This window comes from Ochlerotatus camptorhynchus, unplaced genomic scaffold, assembly GCF_037179485.1.
Source record: "Ochlerotatus camptorhynchus isolate MF236.1 unplaced genomic scaffold, CSIRO-AGI_Acam_v1.1 ptg000363l, whole genome shotgun sequence".
Classification (NCBI taxonomy): Eukaryota; Metazoa; Arthropoda; class Insecta; order Diptera; family Culicidae; genus Ochlerotatus; species Ochlerotatus camptorhynchus.
The window spans coordinates 821,863-840,494 of record NW_027040851.1 but is presented as its reverse complement, the minus strand read 5'-3'; the positions used below and the strand labels follow the sequence as shown (position 1 = coordinate 840,494).

The 18,632-nt window shown below is 41.2% G+C and overlaps 1 protein-coding gene across 1 annotated transcript; it reads left to right on the top strand.

Moving 5' to 3' along the window:
- The first annotated feature begins 257 nt into the window (after positions 1 to 257).
- LOC135709745 (serine/threonine-protein phosphatase 2A 56 kDa regulatory subunit gamma isoform-like) lies at positions 258 to 13,466 on the top strand. The gene is made up of 2 exons (XM_065232127.1): positions 258 to 1,231; positions 10,816 to 13,466. Exons 1-2 carry the CDS (start codon positions 576 to 578, stop codon positions 11,882 to 11,884), a joined length of 1,725 nt encoding a protein of 574 aa, XP_065088199.1. The 5' UTR covers positions 258 to 575; the 3' UTR covers positions 11,885 to 13,466.
- The last annotated feature ends 5,166 nt before the right edge of the window (positions 13,467 to 18,632 follow it).

The window sequence follows — 18,632 nt, the reverse complement described above, 5'->3', positions numbered from 1 at the left end:
TCATAGGGCACACACGGAAAGATCCGTTAGTTTAGGGTCACGTTCACAGGTTTCTCCTGACCCGTGGCATTGAGATATATACAGGTGAGGCACAGAGAATTTGTCGTCTCTTTTATTTCTTCGCTGTTTAAGCGGATGACGGATTTGGCATCAAACTCCGTCCATCATTCAAACAGCAGGAGAACGAAAGAGACGACAAATTATCTCGGGCTCGCATGTGTACTTCTCATAGGACCCGTGGAATAATCGCAACGCGAGCGAGTGAAAATCGAGTCCACATCTGTCAAATTTGGGAGTGTTTTTACTTGCGTTCCCGTGAAGTTCAGTTTTTTTGGGAGGAAAACCGCTCATTTCCTGCCGTTTTCTAGATTTGTGTTAACCCGGATGTTCCCTTGATTGTGTTTTGACCAATTCTCGCAACGATCGACCGCTCTGTGTGCAGTTTTTACGGATGTGTGTTTAGCTAGCGATTTTATCGAAAGAGGGCGAGTGTGCGAAGTGGGGGAGCTAGAGGAACACCTACAAAAAATCCGCAAGAGGATCCGTTTTTACGACGATTTCATCAACGGGGACAAATGCCACAGCCGGACCGGGACAGTGAAGGCAACAACAAAATGACGATGAATGACGACGGGAATGGTACGGGTAACTCTGCTGTAACAAACTCGGCCAACAACAATTCACTTTCGACAAATGCAACAACAAATGGAACTAACGGAGGAGGAGAAGGAGGAACAGCAGCAGCAGCAGTCATTGGAGCTGGCGTTAACAACAATGGCAGTATACTGAACAATCTGGATAGAAGGCCGGCGAACAACAACGGTAGCAATGGAACAAGCGCCAGTCCCCGGTTCATCATTCCGAAATCGAACGAGATCGAAACGCTCCCCCAACTGAAGGACGCTCCGCCGAGTGAAAGAGAAGAGCTGTTCGTTCAAAAGCTCCGCCAGTGTTGTGTATTGTTTGATTTTTCCGAACCACTGAACGACCTGAAGAACAAGGAAATTAAACGTTGCGCTCTGCAGGAAATGGTCGAGTACCTTAGCACCCAACAGCAGGTGATTACGGAACCAATCTATCCGGAAGTCGTTCAAATGGTTGCGGTAAACCTATTCCGGACCTTGCCGCCTTCGTCCAATCCGAACGGTGCTGAATTCGACCCGGAAGAGGATGAACCTACGCTAGAAGCTAGCTGGCCCCATCTCCAGTTTGTGTATGAACTTTTTTCGAGGTGAGTGTAGATATATTATGCGGAAGGATTGTGTTTATGCGAGAAGCCGAAGTTTGCACGATAGAAAGTAATTTATATAGGTACGACGATTGACGTCACATATTAATCTATTTTCTTCGATCCCTGCGGCAGAAAACGAAATTGCCGCGTTCTTAGTGGCCAATAAGCATATTGTCGTGAGTGCTATTATACGAGATCGGACTGAATTCATATGGTTTAGAAATTTGTCACTAAATGTATGGAATTATACGTAAAACATATTTCAACTTAGAAATACTCATTTGTAATTCATTTTTTTATATGCTAAGAATCTACCACTACTTATGGTCAATAGCATTTTCAATAAATTAAAAATTAACAGCATAGTAGATCACCGTGCTGTACCTGTATTAATGTTCTATAACCGATTTATCCTCTTTCATTTTGTTTACTTTCGTCACTTTTGGTGTAGGTAGTCGAATGTTTCGCTATGCTACTTCAATCTTATAGGTTATTGACAAGGGCGAATACATACCTATGTAACGATTTTAAATTTGACTATGCCATGCATAGACAGTGCTGTTCAGAATAACAGCAGCGCTGGTCGATTTGCATATAAAACTGCCATATTGGACATGTTTTGGATGGGTTAAATTGAACTAAGAAACAATTTGTGAGTAAATTTGCAAGTAGCTTAAACGAGATCGATGGAGAAAATAATAAGAATTGTTTAAACATTCAATAATTCTTACGTGATGTATTTATGTTATTAAATTTATTCTATAGGTCGGTAATTTGTTAATACTAGATGAACATTTCAAAAAGTCCTATCTGCTTTGATCGATTCTCTTCGTCGACTTTCTTGTAAAATCATTTCCCGCTTTGTGCATATTAGATAAACTTCTCTTGCCAAACTATGTTGTGAAAATAACAAGAAATGTGTTTGTATAGCCGTATGGTTATCAAAATAAAGTCTAGAATAGTTAGTTGATTATCAAAACCTTGAATAAAACGACTCCTCGAAAGCCGTTACCCCAAATGGTATACTTAACATCACCATATCACTCTGAATTCATTTCCAAGTTTTTTAAATATTCGAAGGAGGGAATATTGTTTTCATTTTTATTAAATATTCGAAGGAGGTAACCCAGTTCTTTCCTTACTATATAAAGCATCGTAAGGCCATACACCATAAAATGGTTAACCTCCAGGTATTCGTAAATTGCTTCATCCAGAACTTTTCATCTTTCATCTAAAATAACCTTCCCTTTTTTAAAAATCACGTGCTGTTCCTTGCACTTATATTTATTTCAGGGTAGTAGGACCACCGACGAACCGACATGCCACAAGAGCATTTCGTTTGTCCACAATTATGCGAATTGTCAAACTAGCGATTCGAACTTTCAAACGGGCGATCAGATCTGTCAAATGAGGTGAGACGCAAACCAAGACAATATAAATTATACGTGGGTTCGGTAGTATTTAACGTGTTTAACGTATTTTAAATATGGCGTCTTGGGCACGAATTTGAAAGTAGCTTGTATGAGCTGTCACGTCGGTTCGTCGGCAAAGCTTTAACCATACATTTCTCAGAGTTGGTTGGAAATGCTATCTAACATGAGGCTTTAGTGTGATAATTTATTAGCTAGAGAATGGTCTTAGAAGAGGGTAGGTAGATAGTTCCGTTAGAATACATTTCTCATTTTATGTAGTATCTCAATTTTCTGAAAATCGTTTGAAAAATTAGCATAGGTATTTCGTAAAAACAAAATTCTAAATTTTTCCAGCTCAATTGGATACGACATACAGCAGAAAAATTTCGCAGCATGACTGTTTTGGGTGAAAATCAGTTTACACTGCTATTATAACGAACAGCAGTGTACCTGAATTTGTACTATATTGGCTACTGACAGGGCTAGATTTTGGCAGATTGCCATATGACTGTAAATTCGAAATGACTGAAACCTGTATGGCAATATTCCACACGCTAGCTTCGTACTGTCATCGGTCGTCACTTTCGGTATGTGCAACTTTTTGAATTCCTTATCCCTTGATTTCCCGATTTGAGCTTCTGAAAATGCTCTACAGCAATACCTTTTGCTGATATGCATATGCATTATAAAATGTAGAAACAGATCGATCTCACAGTAGTTCTCACATTCTAACTTGTTCCTCTGTCTGTATTGGGGTATTTCCCCAAAGTTTCACGCGATCTTTGTTTTAACAAAACGACGCGCCGTGCTTTTCGCTCTTGGTTTACGCAATCCTTATGAGAAATAAAATAACGGCCTTTTATTATGGGTTGTCGTTAATTTCGAAAAGTAAAAGTCACGTGAAACTTTGTGCGTAAAACCCCTGAAAAAACCGAAAGGTGTATCAAATCTAATGGGACAATTAAGTGAATAGGTCTGCTTGGTGTGATTGATGAATTGAAACTAAATTTATTCGTTACTACATATTATCATGGCATGCTACAGCTTATAGCTAATTCATCGGTTACTTCTTCATCAAAATCCCTTGAACGGTACAATATATTAGGCTTACTACTCCCTCTTTCCACTCCTCCGGTAGCTGTTCTGTATCCCAGACCCAGACGGGTGACCTAATTCCACGCAGTTTTGAAGCAGTTAAATTATGTTTATTTCTGTTGATTATGATAGTACATTGATTTAACACTTTAATTGATTAGCCTACCTGTATCTTCATCTTTGTTTAATTTGATATTCTAATTTAATATTTGCGTTTTTCAACTAGTTCACAGAATACCCCTATGGGGGTGTGTTTTGTTTGAATTGAAAAAAGTGAAAACCTACCTAACTACGAGTATAAACAACAATCAATACGAAACTAACGATTTTAAATTGGCTCACTAGTTGACTAGCCTATTGGTCCCAAGCAAACGATTAACGTATCCCATTCTAGTCGAAATTCTAGTACTACGCACTGTTTGTTTTGATTCGCTATGAAAGTTTGACAGATAAAATGAGGGGTTATTGGTTTTTCGTATGTTTCGAGGGGTGAATCGATTAGCTTGGGACCGAAGAGAGTACCAGAGCTGAGCCAAAAAGTAGAGCTCGTTTCTTCGGGACCTACTAGTCTTAGAGTTACCTCTAAGTATAACTTAACCCAACGTGCTACATCACGTATGATCTGATGATTTGAGTTGTCTCTGAACCTTTCCAGGATGAATACTCGTTCTTCTAAAGTCTTAATTCCAGCCAGGAGGTGGATCTCAGAATTTCTAGTCCACGGGGGACTGTTCAGGAGCATCCTAAGCATCTTGTTCTGAATCCTTTGGAGTTTAAGGTGATGGCATTTGCGCAACTCTCCTAGATTGGCATCCCGTATTCTATTACGGGAAGGATGATTTGTTTGTAGACTGCAAGCTTATTTTTCAGGGATAGAGTAGACTGGGTATTAGCAACAATCAATACGAAACTAATGATTTTAAATTGGCTCACTACTTGACTAGCCTATTGGTCCCAAGCGAACAATTAACGTACCCTATTCTAGTCGAAATTCTAGTACTACGCAATGTTTGTTTTGATTCACTATGAAAGTTTGACAGATAAAATGAGGGGTTATTGGTTTTTCCTATGTTTCGAGGGGTGAATCGATTAGCTTGGGACCGAAGAGAGTACCAGAGCTGAGCCAAAAAGTTGAGCACGTTATTTCGGGACCTTCTAGTCTTAGAGTTACCTCTATGGTATTAGTGGATACAGTGATCTTGATTTTGGTTTTGTCAAACTCCCTGAAAATCAGCTTGTTGTCTAGTGTTAAGCCGAGGTAGACTACCACTTTCGACCATTCCACCAGGCAGATCTTATTATTCACCGACGGATCTTATTATTCACCGACGGAACAAGTTTATAAGATTTAGAGTTTGGAAAGATGATGACCTGGGTCTTTGCCGCGTTGATACGGATCTTCCAGCTGTTAAAATATTCAGACAGGACGTCCAGGCCTCTCTGAAGTTTGGTAGTTAGAGCTCCGATGACCCTACCCTTGTAGACGATGGATGTGTCATCTGCGAACAGAGACAACGATCCACCATCAGTGAACAGGTTGATTGGGGCCAAGGATGCTTCCTTGTGGAACCCCAGCACCGATGTTGAAAGCATCTAACGTCCTATTCGATAGATAGTTGTTAATTATCTTCACTAGGAAGATTGGAAGACCGTACTGCTGCAATTTGAGCATCAGGCCATCATGCCAGATATTTGTCGTGACCGGACCGAGGTTTCCAGTCTCGGCCACGGCTACACGAATTAGCGATGCAGCTCCCACAGGTGCGGCTGCTTCAATTGCTGCTGCTGCTGTTTCTGTTGCTAATGTTTCTGCTGCTGCTGGAGGTCCGTCACCTCCAAAATTCGTTACAAGAATCACTTCAACGAGCTTAGGTACTTCATATTTATACCTGCAACCTATCAACATTCTCTAACCAATGAGATTCCGTGTACACATACGGACTATCACGCTTCACGCCCACTCGATTCTACTTATTATTTATTCAACACTAACTCTATCTACTACAACATTGTCGAACGCTTTTTCGACGTCCAAAAATGCAATGGCAGATGTTTTCGAAACAGACTTGTTCCGTCTGAGAATGTTTGTTACTCGAGTCAGCTGGTGGACGGTCGAACGACCTTTCCGAAAATCAAACTGTTCCTCGAGTAACTAGTTGTTTTCTTCGGCAGATTTTAGGAGCCGGTGGTAGACTGCTCTTTCGAACAATTTTGATAATCCTGAGAGAAGGCTGATTGGTCGATAACTTGAAGGAGAGGACGGATCCTTCCCAGGTTTCCGGATGGGTATGACTTTAGCTGACTTCCAGCACTAGGGGAAGTAGCCAAGTCGGAAACACAGATTAAAAATCATGCTTGTAGAATCTGGAACTCAAGTGTTGTCGAAACCTGGGACCTTCATGTTTTTAGATGATTTGATATAGGCCAACAGTTCGTCAGCCGTAATCTCGGATTCCTCGGAAAAAATATTGGGAATCTGATGGAGGTTGGTTGCGTTTTCAGCAACCTCAGCCTCGTGAGGGCTGACGATGTTTTGTCCGAGATAATGGGAGCTGACGAAGTGTTGACCTATCGCGGCTGCCTTCTCTTCAGGAGTTAACAGATGAACCACTGGGTCGCCGTAACGATCCAGTGAGATCAGTGGTGGAATGGGTCTTGGCTTATTTTTAAGAATTTTGGTTAGTTTCCAAAAGAGCGGATCCTGTTAGCAAAGTCCTGATTTCTGGGGTCCACCATCCTGGCTTGGATGGGTTTTGTTAGACGATTACAGTGGGTCTAAAGGACAGGCAGACCAGAGCGTTGGTACTGCCTTTGGATGGTGTTGCGGAGTCTTATAAGGTCTTTGGTAGACCTGTCAAGGTTCAGAGTATTACTCACCTGTCTGGATACTGGCACATGTTTGCAGTTTTGAAAATTTCTTAAATAATTATAAAGTGTATACCTAACACCTATACTTTGAATTCAATTGTACATGCAGGTAGGAATTACCCTCCCCTTGGCTAGTTTTTGCACCTTGCTGCTGGTGGGTGGGCTCAATTTCATGCTTTATAGTGGAGTGTTGGAGACGGTAGGTTTATGGCCGGCGTTGCTGTCTCATTCCGCGATAGAATGGCGTCATGGGAAGGCGATGGGGATTACTAAACTTCCCCTCTCTGATGAACCACTGCATGAGAGAACCAAAGATCTAGTCTGGCAGTGATAGTATCACACTTGTTACTCCTTTGTTTAAAAGCCGCGTTGTAGTACGCTTACGTATAGGCACGGACGTTGGGTGTGATACCGGCGGGTTTTGCCGCAAATCACTCTTATTTTATTTATTTTTACACAGATAGATTTATTTGGGTTTGCAAGGGAATTATACTATTGGAATATTTCAGAAAGTGCCCAACAGTGCTCCTTCTATTTGCGTGACAAGCTTTCATTGTTGTTTTCATTGTTGTATTACTCAGGGAACAATGTTTCGTACAAGGTACTGTAACTAATCTTATATATGCTTTTTTATTTGGGATAAGTGTTTGAACTATGGCTCAGGATTTCCACTGTGGCGTGCTTCTATTGTGACATACCCATACGTATTTTTGTGGTGCGACATAGTGGAAACGTGTGAGCGTAGTTGGAGCATATATCCTAGGGTCAACTAGCCTGTTAAGTTGTAGAATAAATCTGGCTATTTAGTATATTTGTTAATTGTGTATATAAAGGTATATAACAAAAATATCGGCAATGTCAATAGTGAAAGTCATATTCGATCACGCGCTTACGAATAAGTGAGGTTTTGGGAAGGATGTGTTAAATATATTGATATATTTGAGGTGAGAATTAGGATTGTTGTGCTTTAGTATATTTTCGGTAAGGTAGGATATGTAAACTAAACCTTTTTGAGTAGATTTTCGAAAATCAATTCATGAAATTTACAAGAAAGCAGAATCTTTCTGAATAATTTATTGAAAGACAAGTAGTACACCTTAATTGAAACATTGCGCTGCGTTTAAAAACAGTATTCTGCTCTTATGATACTTGACATGTCATACATCTAACATAGTAGTTGTAGCATTGTCATACGATCTAACAACAATTGCCTGCAAATAGTGCTAGAATGGTCAGCAGGGCTAAATACGGATCCAAACTAACATAACTCTCCCTCAGTTTAATATAATTACCTTCGGTGATTTGATAGATTTTCCAGATTGGTAAGAAGAGCGTGTTAATCACTGTTTAGTGATCAATAACACTAATAATCCCACTCTAAACTTTATATTTCTCGCGTTATACTCAGAAAGTTTTTACAAATACCTAAGATACCTGGAAATACTTTAAAATACTTAACCTATATTTTGCATTAGGTTGTTACCACCGTTGCTAAACACATTTTAGTTGTTTATTTTTCGGATGTCGTCAAGGATTTTGTGTGAATATTTGAAAACTGCAGTATTAATATTTTAAGCTTTAACAGCTATTTTAAATGTTTCTTTTGTTTTGTAGGCATCAATATATGGTCTTGGAATAAGAGAAGATCATTGCAAAAATGATTCACCTATAAATTAATGCCGTCCACGATGGAAAAAACAGCCGCTGATTATTTCTCCAATGTAGAAACCGATTCCATCATTTTCGCATTATACCTGCACTATTAATTATGTCAAACTTTGATGCGCATTTAGGATGATTCGTTCGACATGTTACAGGAAGAAGTCAGATTGACAATCATGAAACCTTTCCCTTCGTTGTTTGTTTGGTTTTATCGATCGTTGCGTTATAAGATTAAGTACTTTTCGACCGTTATGATTAGGCCATGTAACACTAACTTAAGACTCTTAGGGCTATCGAATCTGAACAAGAAGCTGTGAAGGTTTTCCAAACCATTCGCATTGTACTTGTTACCGAGCTTGTGGCATCTGTTTCATCTTGTAGCTTCCCACCGAACGTGTTTATTCTGCCGTAAAGAGCCTGTTTTGAAAATTTCAAAAATAATTTGAAATTGTATATAATTTGAATTGGATTGAACACGATGCCGCTTGTGCATGGTAAAAATATAAATTAAGATAAAACAGTAAAACACTGCAACATTTTGACGAAATGTGCAGAATTATGGCGCACATAGTAAACATGTTGTAAATATGAACTACATTTCCTCGGATTTGGAACCGTCAATTCTCATCTGTTAAACCATTATTAGAGCTGGACATGATTGATAAGCCATATCTGCTATGTGTTGAAGTAGAATTCATTTTTTCATTGACTCTATTAACTAACAGCAACGATTGTAAAACTTAAATTTAATCAATTTATTTGAACACATGACATGTGAATAAATAAGCATCGATTATTCAAACTTTTGAATAAAAACAACAAACCAATCAACTTATTTAACATGTCACGTTCTGGAAAGATCGAACAGTATAAGTTATAAATTGGTGGCGCAAGTGGGTAATTGTTGTCTACCCACTAAAATTTATTAAACTGGATTCATTTTTTTAATATCCTTTGTTCGGTAATGGGTTGGGCATTTACCCACTTGTCCCACCACTTTTCATTTACCCCAATGTACCTTTCATTTTTAACTACCGCTTCGATTCGACCGGGATAATCTATTTGCCACTATGGATCAGAATGATAGCGATGCTAGTGTTTTTGAAATCCTCAATCACCAGCACCTTGTCGTTGGTGGTTCCAATTACTTAAACTGGGAAATTTATGTTCAAATGAAAACATCGACTGCAAAATGTCAATAAAACTACTTCACCAGTCTAAAGTAACACTGTTTTCCAACCCGAAAAGCGTAATGCAATCAGCACAATTTCCTACTGTAAAAGGTTCGTTTCATCGTCGTAGTTCGACAGGAAATGCGCAGCGTAACCCTAATATTCTTTGACTTGTATAGGAATAGCCAAGAATTTCTTTCTTCTCCATACCTTATTCCTTGTTCCTTATTTTCTTAGGAATATGGAACAGCTCTGTAAAGGAGTCCAAATTCATGATAGCACACTGGAAAGTCTGCTCGAAACTAGAGAGGTTCTAGAACCTCTCTACTCTAAAGCATCAGTAATTTGAATAACACGATTTTTTTACGCTATTAGATAAGCATAATTGACCAATTATCATGATTTAATTGCAATTAAAATAGATTAAAACAGGAATTAATTTCATTTAATAAGTGACGAAAACTATAAAGTTGACGGGGCTTGCAACAACAACCAACGACACTTTCAACCGGTAACTACGATGGAAATTATGCAAGTTTAAAGTACTTAAAAATACTTAAGAATACCTATGAGAGATTTAAACGTATTTAATGTATACTAGTACTAAAGTTTAGAGTGGGATACCCCTAGCTAATAATAAACTAATCAATAACACATAAAACAAGAATTACAGGTATTGCAAAACATGGTCCTCCGACTGCCCGTGTGCTAGCTGTTTTGTTTTGCTCAGGACGATGGTTTTGCAATAATTGTACTGTGTTGCCACCTCTGCTATTAGTTGCCAACTCTGTTCAGAAGATTTCTGTCATTCGCATTTAGAAAAAAAATACGCAATTCGATTTAAGCTTTTGTTTATTTAAAAATGTTTTCTTAAAAATAAGCTACCGTGCATATCAGTCACTTTTGATCACCAATAGTCTACGATAGGTCTTGTCTATTTTGATTAACCTTACCGAAGTCGGAAACCTTATATCTAGTCCATATGTTAAGTTAGGGCGAACAATTCAAAATGAATGTGATACGGCTGTGTATGTGTAGACTAGACTAGACTAGACAATTCAAAATGAATGTGACAATAGTGCCGCCTGTAAGTCTATCTACTCAAGATTATATGTTAGGGCAAACAATGAAAAATTAATGCCACACTAGCGCTACCTGGTGAGTCAATTCTGAACTAAATTCTTCACCTTAGGATAGGTCCTTTTCATCTGGACAATTTTACATACAACGTAAGTTTTTTTTTAACAGACGAAGGGTTAACTGAGGTAGAATGAAATGAGATTTCGGTCGATTTCTATTAAAACAATACATATATAATAAAATCGGTATGATCCACGTAATAAAGCACTAACCGATTGATCTCATCTCTTTGCAGGTTTCTTGAATCGACAGACTGCCAGGCGAGCGTGGCCAAACGGTTCATTGATCATAGTTTTACTCTGAATCTACTGGATTTGTTCGATTCCGAGGATCCACGGGAACGCGATTTTCTAAAAACTGTCTTGCACCGGGTGTACGCAAAATTTCTCGGTCTGCGAGCTTTCATTAGGAAACAAATTAACAACATATTTTACAAGTTTATCTACGAAACGGAACACCACAACGGAATTGCTGAGCTGTTGGAAATTTTGGGCAGTATTATAAACGGTTTCGCTTTGCCACTGAAGGAGGAGCACAAGCATTGTTTGCTCAAAGTACTGCTGCCGTTACATAAGGTTAAGAGCTTGTCGGTGTACCATCCCCAGCTGGCGTACTGTGTGGTCCAGTTTCTGGAGAAGGATCCTAGTTTGACTCAACCGGTCATTAAATGTTTGCTGAAATTCTGGCCCAAGACGCATAGTCCAAAGGAGGTGATGTTTTTGAACGAGCTGGAAGAGATTTTGGATGTTATCGAGCCGGCAGAGTTCCAGAAAGTGATGGAGCCTCTGTTCCGTCAGATAGCCAAGTGTGTTTCGAGTCCACATTTTCAAGTTGCTGAAAGGGCTTTGTACTACTGGAACAATGAGTATATTATGTCGCTGATTTCGGAAAACTCCAAGGTAATACTCCCGATCATGTTTCCGGCTCTGAACAGCAATTCAAAAACACATTGGAACAAGACCATCCACGGGCTGATTTACAATGCAATCAAACTTTTCATGGAAATGAATCAGAAGCTGTTTGACGAATGTCACCGGAAATTCAAGGCCGACGAGCAGAACGAGATGGAAAAACTGAATCGACGGGAAGAGCTTTGGAGGCAGGTGGAAGATCTTGCTCGGCAACATCCTGTCTATCCGCAGTTTGCTCTCACGGATGATGATGATGGCACAGTTGCTTCCGGTGGCGAGCTGGCTCTCGCTGGTTCGACGAGCTCAATGGACAAGGACAAGGATTCGATTGTAGGTAGATCGTACAATAGCAACAACAGCACTAGATCACCGGTGGTCCAGCAGAAAACCTAAGACCGTTCCGACTTTTGCTACATCTTTACATTTTTTCTGTTTTAGCAAGTACCTTTTTTAATCATGAGAGCAAACAGAAAGTTTGCAGACGAAGAATTCTTTGAGAGCGTTGCGTATATATGTTTTTAACACTGAAGAAAAGATTACTAATGTAGGTAAAAATAAAGAAAACAAGAGTATGATCAATTTAGAAACTATATTTAAAAACAAACACGCTAAGCACACGCGCGTAGCCTATGATATATATATATATATATATCCGAGAAATGTGCAGTATGATAAGAAGATAGGAACTATACTGATCTAATTGGTCTACCTATTTGATGCTTACACACTGCTGCACGGAGGTACGCAAACATACAAACACTAAATACGTATAAGGGTAGCATCAAAAACTCTATTCTTCGATTAGGTTTGCTGGGACAAAATAAAGTCGGACATCTTTTCTTCCGTTTCCTTTATATATATATATATAGTTTAATGACAAGACTATGTTGTAGCATATAGGTTCTTTTTAATAATGACGATGAAACGAACACTAATCTACTATTAATTATTACCACTCCTACTTATACTCTACTCTTTTAAGACGAAACACTCTACCTGTACTGTTTTTCTGTTTAACGAAATAGATTGAAAAGAGCAATTTCTAGAAAATATAGGACAAAACAAGAACACAAAAATGCATGCTAGAGGATCCCGTCCTTAGCGGGTTTCGGGTACACAAACAAAAGAAGAAGAAAACACAAAAACGAAAATTCTCAAATTCAATACAGTATAGAATCAAGAAGAAGTCCATTGTTGACAGAGCCCTACCCCGTTTGACAAAAATGTGGAAAACCGCTACTTATACCGTTAAATAGTTATATTGTACCTCCTGGTTGTACTACGACAGAATAAGGAAGAACAGCTCATGATAAAAAGAAGGGAAAATAATCATTTAATTCTTTTGAACATGGGCTGTTCCTTTTTAGAGTTTATGCCAACAGCGGGGTAGAGCCGTTGACAGGCTGGTACTATAGTCGCTATATTAATAGTCTGGCGGATAGAATCTCGGGAACCAATTGAGCTGTCAAATAGCGGAACCAATCGAGCAAATCACGACCAACAACAGAAAAGGGCACATCAGCTATTGCGAACAAAACTTCGGCAACCCTTTTCTCGTGACTCAAGGCTCGCCTACGCAAACTAACACCATCTTTGCTTTGGCGAAAGTTTCCCCTATCCGATGATGCCGGTAATTTGCGTTCGATTGGCGAGGAAAGAATCATCTACGTTTTGTTTATAAAACTTCATAGTACCTTTTCAATTGTTGGTCTAAAATATATTGAATTGGATCCGCTTTATGATAGATCGAAATTCTATCCGCAAGACTGTGAATATAGCGACTATAGCTGGTACTGCCGGTAATAATTTCGCATTGCAACAAAGCAATTTCGGTTCGTTGGATTCATTCGTTGCGGTATCACCCGGGGACCAAGAGATACCGTTTCCGAGGTGGATCACAACGGGATGGAACGTTTTCGTCTACTACAGTAAATTATATCTCGTTATATATTATTTCTAACTGTGAGAGAGAAAAGAAATGAAATGATTCCAAATGACTCTGTGTAATACTGATTATAGGCGCGTGAGGAAAATCAAAGTCGAACGTAAGAAGGGAAAGAGAAGATAATTGTTAGAAATTTTCACTAATAAAAAATGGCAAAAAATATTACAAACACAAACAGCGAATAATTTACTAACCACAGTTAGTTCATATCAAGTATTTTCCCTAATATAAGAAACGATGTGAAAGTCTCAAATTCAATGTCGATTGGTTCGCTTTTTAAATTCGTTTATTTCATTCGACTCAAATGTTTATGTAAAGCTATTCTCAATCCAAATGAAAGTTGACGTCTTTTATTATAATACTGCCCATAAATGAAGGAACGGCTAATTTGCCACCCATGTCAAATCTTCAAAAACTGCTGAACCTGGTAGATATGGCCCTGTGGTAAAAGATCATAGAAAAATTGAATTTTGTGGGCAGCGGAATGAAAAATCCAAATGTCCAATATGCCATACACTGCCTATAAGCGCATATCAGTCTCATATGGATTTTCGTCAATTTTGAGACAACAACGCTATCCATTGGCATCTACTTTCATATTGGGGATGTCACTTCACGGTGAAAACTTGTCATCACGGTGAAGTGATTCCTATTTGATTTGTACGTCAATCACGGTTCTTATTCTGAGTATCACTTCCTTATCACCGCGTAGTGACACCCGTAATAAGGTCCATTATGTGATAAAACTATGCACTTTGATTATGAGAAATGTGAAAACAACAAAGTCAGTTTGTCCCATCAAGCAAAGCAAAGTAATCGTATATCAGTCCCATCCTGAAATTCAATCGTCGTGACAGTTTTGCTTTTTGAATTGTTATATTTTTTGCTGATACAACAAAACATGAGTATGTGTCATTGCACTGATTATAACGTGAAAAAATATCAATAGATTTGCCATTATTTTCCAACTATTTATATGGGAATTGCACTTCGTAGCTTCGACTGCCATTTTCACAATGTCTACACTCATAAAATTCGACACATTTTTATTGGCGAATTTCCATGATTTTCATGTGTCCACACATAAACAGAATCCACTCAGAAGTACACATGAAATTTAGGAGTCATGAATAGTAACCACATGAATTTGATGTGTACACATAAGAACTATGTGTCCGACACATATATATCATTTGTTGATCACATTGCAAAAATTCATGTGTGGGACACAAAAATTAGTATTGAATTTTTATTAGTGTATTTTTTCCAATGGGACTGATATGCGATTATACACAGAAACAAAACCCTTAGCACAGGAGTGGAACTTCGGATCAGAAAGTGGCTCCACTTGTCATTTGCGAACACTAGCGCACCTAGCGGTAGAAGGCATCTTCTGCCTGCAGTTAAGATAGGCAGCATGCTATGATAGTGTGAGTGCACATAGAAAGCCCGTGTGGAACGCTACCACAACACATCGCTTGTTGAGCAGAAAAACGAACCATTTTTGATTAACCGATTTGTTTGCACTTCCCCTTCTGTTCTGTGCCCTTAGGCAAAATTACTATATTGATGGTTTAAATTAAATACTCCCACCAATAGATTTGTGCAGAAACGAAATTCATTTAATTTTACTATTTTTTTGTTGGAGTAAATCGGTAACGCAGTGTGCTGATCACCTCCTTGGAGACCGAACGTCACCCCTAGCAACCTAAGTTTTCTTAAATAAACAACGGTGAAAAACAATTCATTCCTGTTCAAGACTCCACTCAAGCTAGTCGTTAAATAAAATCCATTCTACTTTTAAACTTTGCTGTTCCGGTTCTTTCTAACTATCAAGAGGTTATGGGCGACTCACGCAAGGATTTGGTCCACGGGATCCCGCAGTTCTCGGGCACCGGTTTCGACAATTGGCAATTTCGAGTGGAAAAGTATCTGAAGTCCGTGAAGCTGTTGGATATCATCAAGAAGGATCCTCCGATGGAAGCGGCCGAGCTCACGAAGTTCCAGGAAGATGACGGTAAGGCGGCGTTCCTGCTGACGTCATTTGTTCATGACGATTTGCTGCATTTGGTGCGGGACAAGGAGACGTCCAAGGAGATGTGGATGAGCCTTGAATCCGCCTACGCCAAGAAGTCCGTCTCGTCGCAGACATTCGTCAGGAAGCAACTTGCGAAGCTACGAATGATGGAAGGTTCGTCTGTGAAAGATCACCTGAAAACCTTCGAAGAGCTGATCCGACAACTGAAGCTGGCCGGAGCGAAGCTTGAAGCTAACGATATTGTGTCCCAGCTGTTTGCTACCCTTCCCGAGTCGTTCGATCCGTTGGTTACGGCACTGGAAAATCTAGGTGAGGAAAACCTAAAACTGGATGTTGTTCGCGAGCGCCTTCTTGCCGAGGAGCTCAAGAAAACCGACCGGGCAGCGGATTCCTGCCAAGAGAAACCTGCAGCATTCCAAGGATCGAAGCAGAAGCCTGGTAAGTTCAACGGAAAGTGTAACCGTTGCCAGAAGAAGGGGCACAAGGCCAAGGACTGTCGTGTGAAGTTGAAGACAGATGGGCGCGCTGAAGCTAACGCTGCTGCTGGAGGTAAGGCGGTGGCTTTTATGACCGGGAGATGCTCCCAAACAAAGGACGAGGGAGCAGTTTCCTTTAAGCTGGATTCCGGAGCCTCGGACCACCTTGTGAATGTGAAGCACTGTTTCGCCGACCTCACGAAGCTGAAGCACCCTGTCGTCATAAACGTGGCGAAGGATGATCAATCCCTGATTTCCCGGCACAGTGGCACGATCAACGGCGTCAACAAGGAAGGTAACTATATCAGCTTGAAGAACGTCCTCTTCGTACCAGATCTTCGAGCGAACTTGCTATCTGTGAAGAAGATGGCAAAAGCGGATCTTGATGTCACATTCACGAAAAAGGAAGCGATAATGAAGCAAGGTCGTGACCTGATTGCGAGATGTCCCATGCGGGGCGATTTTTACGAGCTCGATCTCCGTGTCGATACGGTGGCGGCCAACATGTGTGGAGCTGTGACTGGTAACCTGTGGCATCGTCGACTGGCTCATTTGGGGAGCAAGAGTTTGCAGACACTCGCGAATCATGGCATGGTAACAGGTATTCCCGAGAAACCAGATAAATTGGATTTTTGTGATGTTTGTGTTCTCGGAAAGCAGTGCCGAGAACCATTCACGGGTACTAGAGTCCGTGCTACAAGACCTCTAGAACGAGTGCACTCCGATGTGTGCGGTCCAATTACACCAGCGGCTTGGGATCATTCTCGGTACTTCGTCACCTTTATTGATGATTACACGCACTTTGCAGTAGTATATCCCATCAAGAAGAAGTCCGAGGTGTTCCAGAAGTTTCGAGAGTACGAGGCCATGGCGAGTGCCGCTCTGGGACATTCGATTTCGAAGCTGACTGTCGACCAAGGGCGCGAGTATTGCTCCAATGACCAGCGTGATTGGTACGTTTCCAAGGGGATCCAAGTCGAGCCAACCGCAGCGTACACACCACAGCAGAATGGAGTGTCCGAACGGTTCAATCGGACAATCGTCGAAAAGGTGCGTGCGATGCTGATTGAAGCCCAAACTCCGAAGAATCTGTGGAATGAAGCGGTTCTAGCGGCGGTATACCTGACGAACAGAAGTCCAACCACCACGGTATCTGATTGGAAGACTCCTGCGGAAATGTGGACTGGTCACAAGCCGGACGTTAGTAAACTACGTGTGTTCGGCTGTAAAGCATTTGCTTGGGTGTCCACGGCACAGAGGAAGAAACTGGATCCGAAAAGCAAGCCTGCTGTGATGATCGGCTATGCGCCGAACGCCTACCGCCTGTGGAACAAAGAGAAGAAGCAGTTATTCCTAGCCAGAGATGTCAAGTTCGATGAAAACAGTTTTCCGTTTGCCACCCAGATCCGTGACGAAACTCCTTTGGTTGTTGCTCCGTACGAGTTCGAGGATCAAGATGAGGAAGACGTGCAAACCCCTGAACAGTCCGTTCAACCCGATGAGCCGCTGGTGGCTCAACATGACGACATCCTGACTGATGATGAAGAAGGCGAGGTTGAAGACGACGGTGTTGAAGAAACCGGAGCGCTCCCTTCGCAACTAGACCGTGGTTCAAACCTCGAAATGGAAACCCCGAGGCGCAGCGAACGGGAGCGCAGACTCCCCGGTAAGTTGAAAGAATTTCTGGTTGGAAAAATTTTCACTGCCGCGCAATCCCATTCTGCAGATGTTCCCCATAACGTTTCCGATGTACTATTTGACGGTTCCGTTGGACGAGATGAGGCCGAGCGTTCGATCTTCGATGTCCCGGAGGCGTACAAGGAGATCGCTGGACGAGCCGACGAAGCTCTTTGGCAGCAAGCGGTCCGTGAGGAACTGCAGTCGCTAGCGGACAACCATGCTTGGCGATTGGTGAGATGCCCTGCTGGTGTGGTTCCGCTCAAATCGAAATGGGTCTTCCGAATCAAGCCGGACGAGCATGGCGAACCGATCCGTTACAAGGCGCGCTTGGTGGCAAAGGGATTCCAACAGAAGCCCGGAGTCGACTACAACGAAACATATTCCCCCGTAGCAAAGTTAGCCACGATACGAACCGTTCTTGCTGTAGCAACCCACCGAAGGATGCACGTTCACCAACTCGATGTGAAGACCGCATTCCTCTACGGTGAGCTTGAAGAAGACGTCTACATGGCCATACCCGAAGGAGTTGCAGCACCGCCGAACTTCGTTTGCAAGCTGGATCGATCGCTGTACGGACTCAAGCAAAGCCCCCGCTGTTGGAACAACAAGCTAAACGACCTTCTACTGGATTTCGGCTTTACCCGTTCCCGGCATGATTACTGTCTATATACCAGGATCGACGATCGAGGGGGGGTATACATAATCATCTACGTGGACGATTTGCTCATTGCTGGCGATCGACTGGACCTGGTGAAGGAGATCAAGCGTGCTCTTTCCAAGAAGCTCCAGATGACGGATTGCGGCGTGGTTAATCATTTCCTTGGAATGAAGATCCGATACGACCGCGCCACCGGATGCATGTACCTGGCGCAAGAAGCTGCTGTGGACCGTGTGCTGACGAAGTTCGGCATGCAAGACTGTAACCATGTCAAAACCCCAATGGAGAAAGGCTGTTTCCTGCCACCACAAGCTGCGAATCCTATGTCGCATCCATACCGTCAA

Excerpts from the sequence above, each read along its gene's own strand:
- LOC135709745 (XM_065232127.1), top strand. The coding sequence starts at position 576 with ATGCCACAGCCGGACCGGGACAGTGAAGGCAACAACAAAATGACGATG. Across the intron at positions 1,232-10,815 it reads GTGTATGAACTTTTTTCGAG|GTTTCTTGAATCGACAGACT; the intron begins GTGAGTGTAGAT and ends ATCTCTTTGCAG.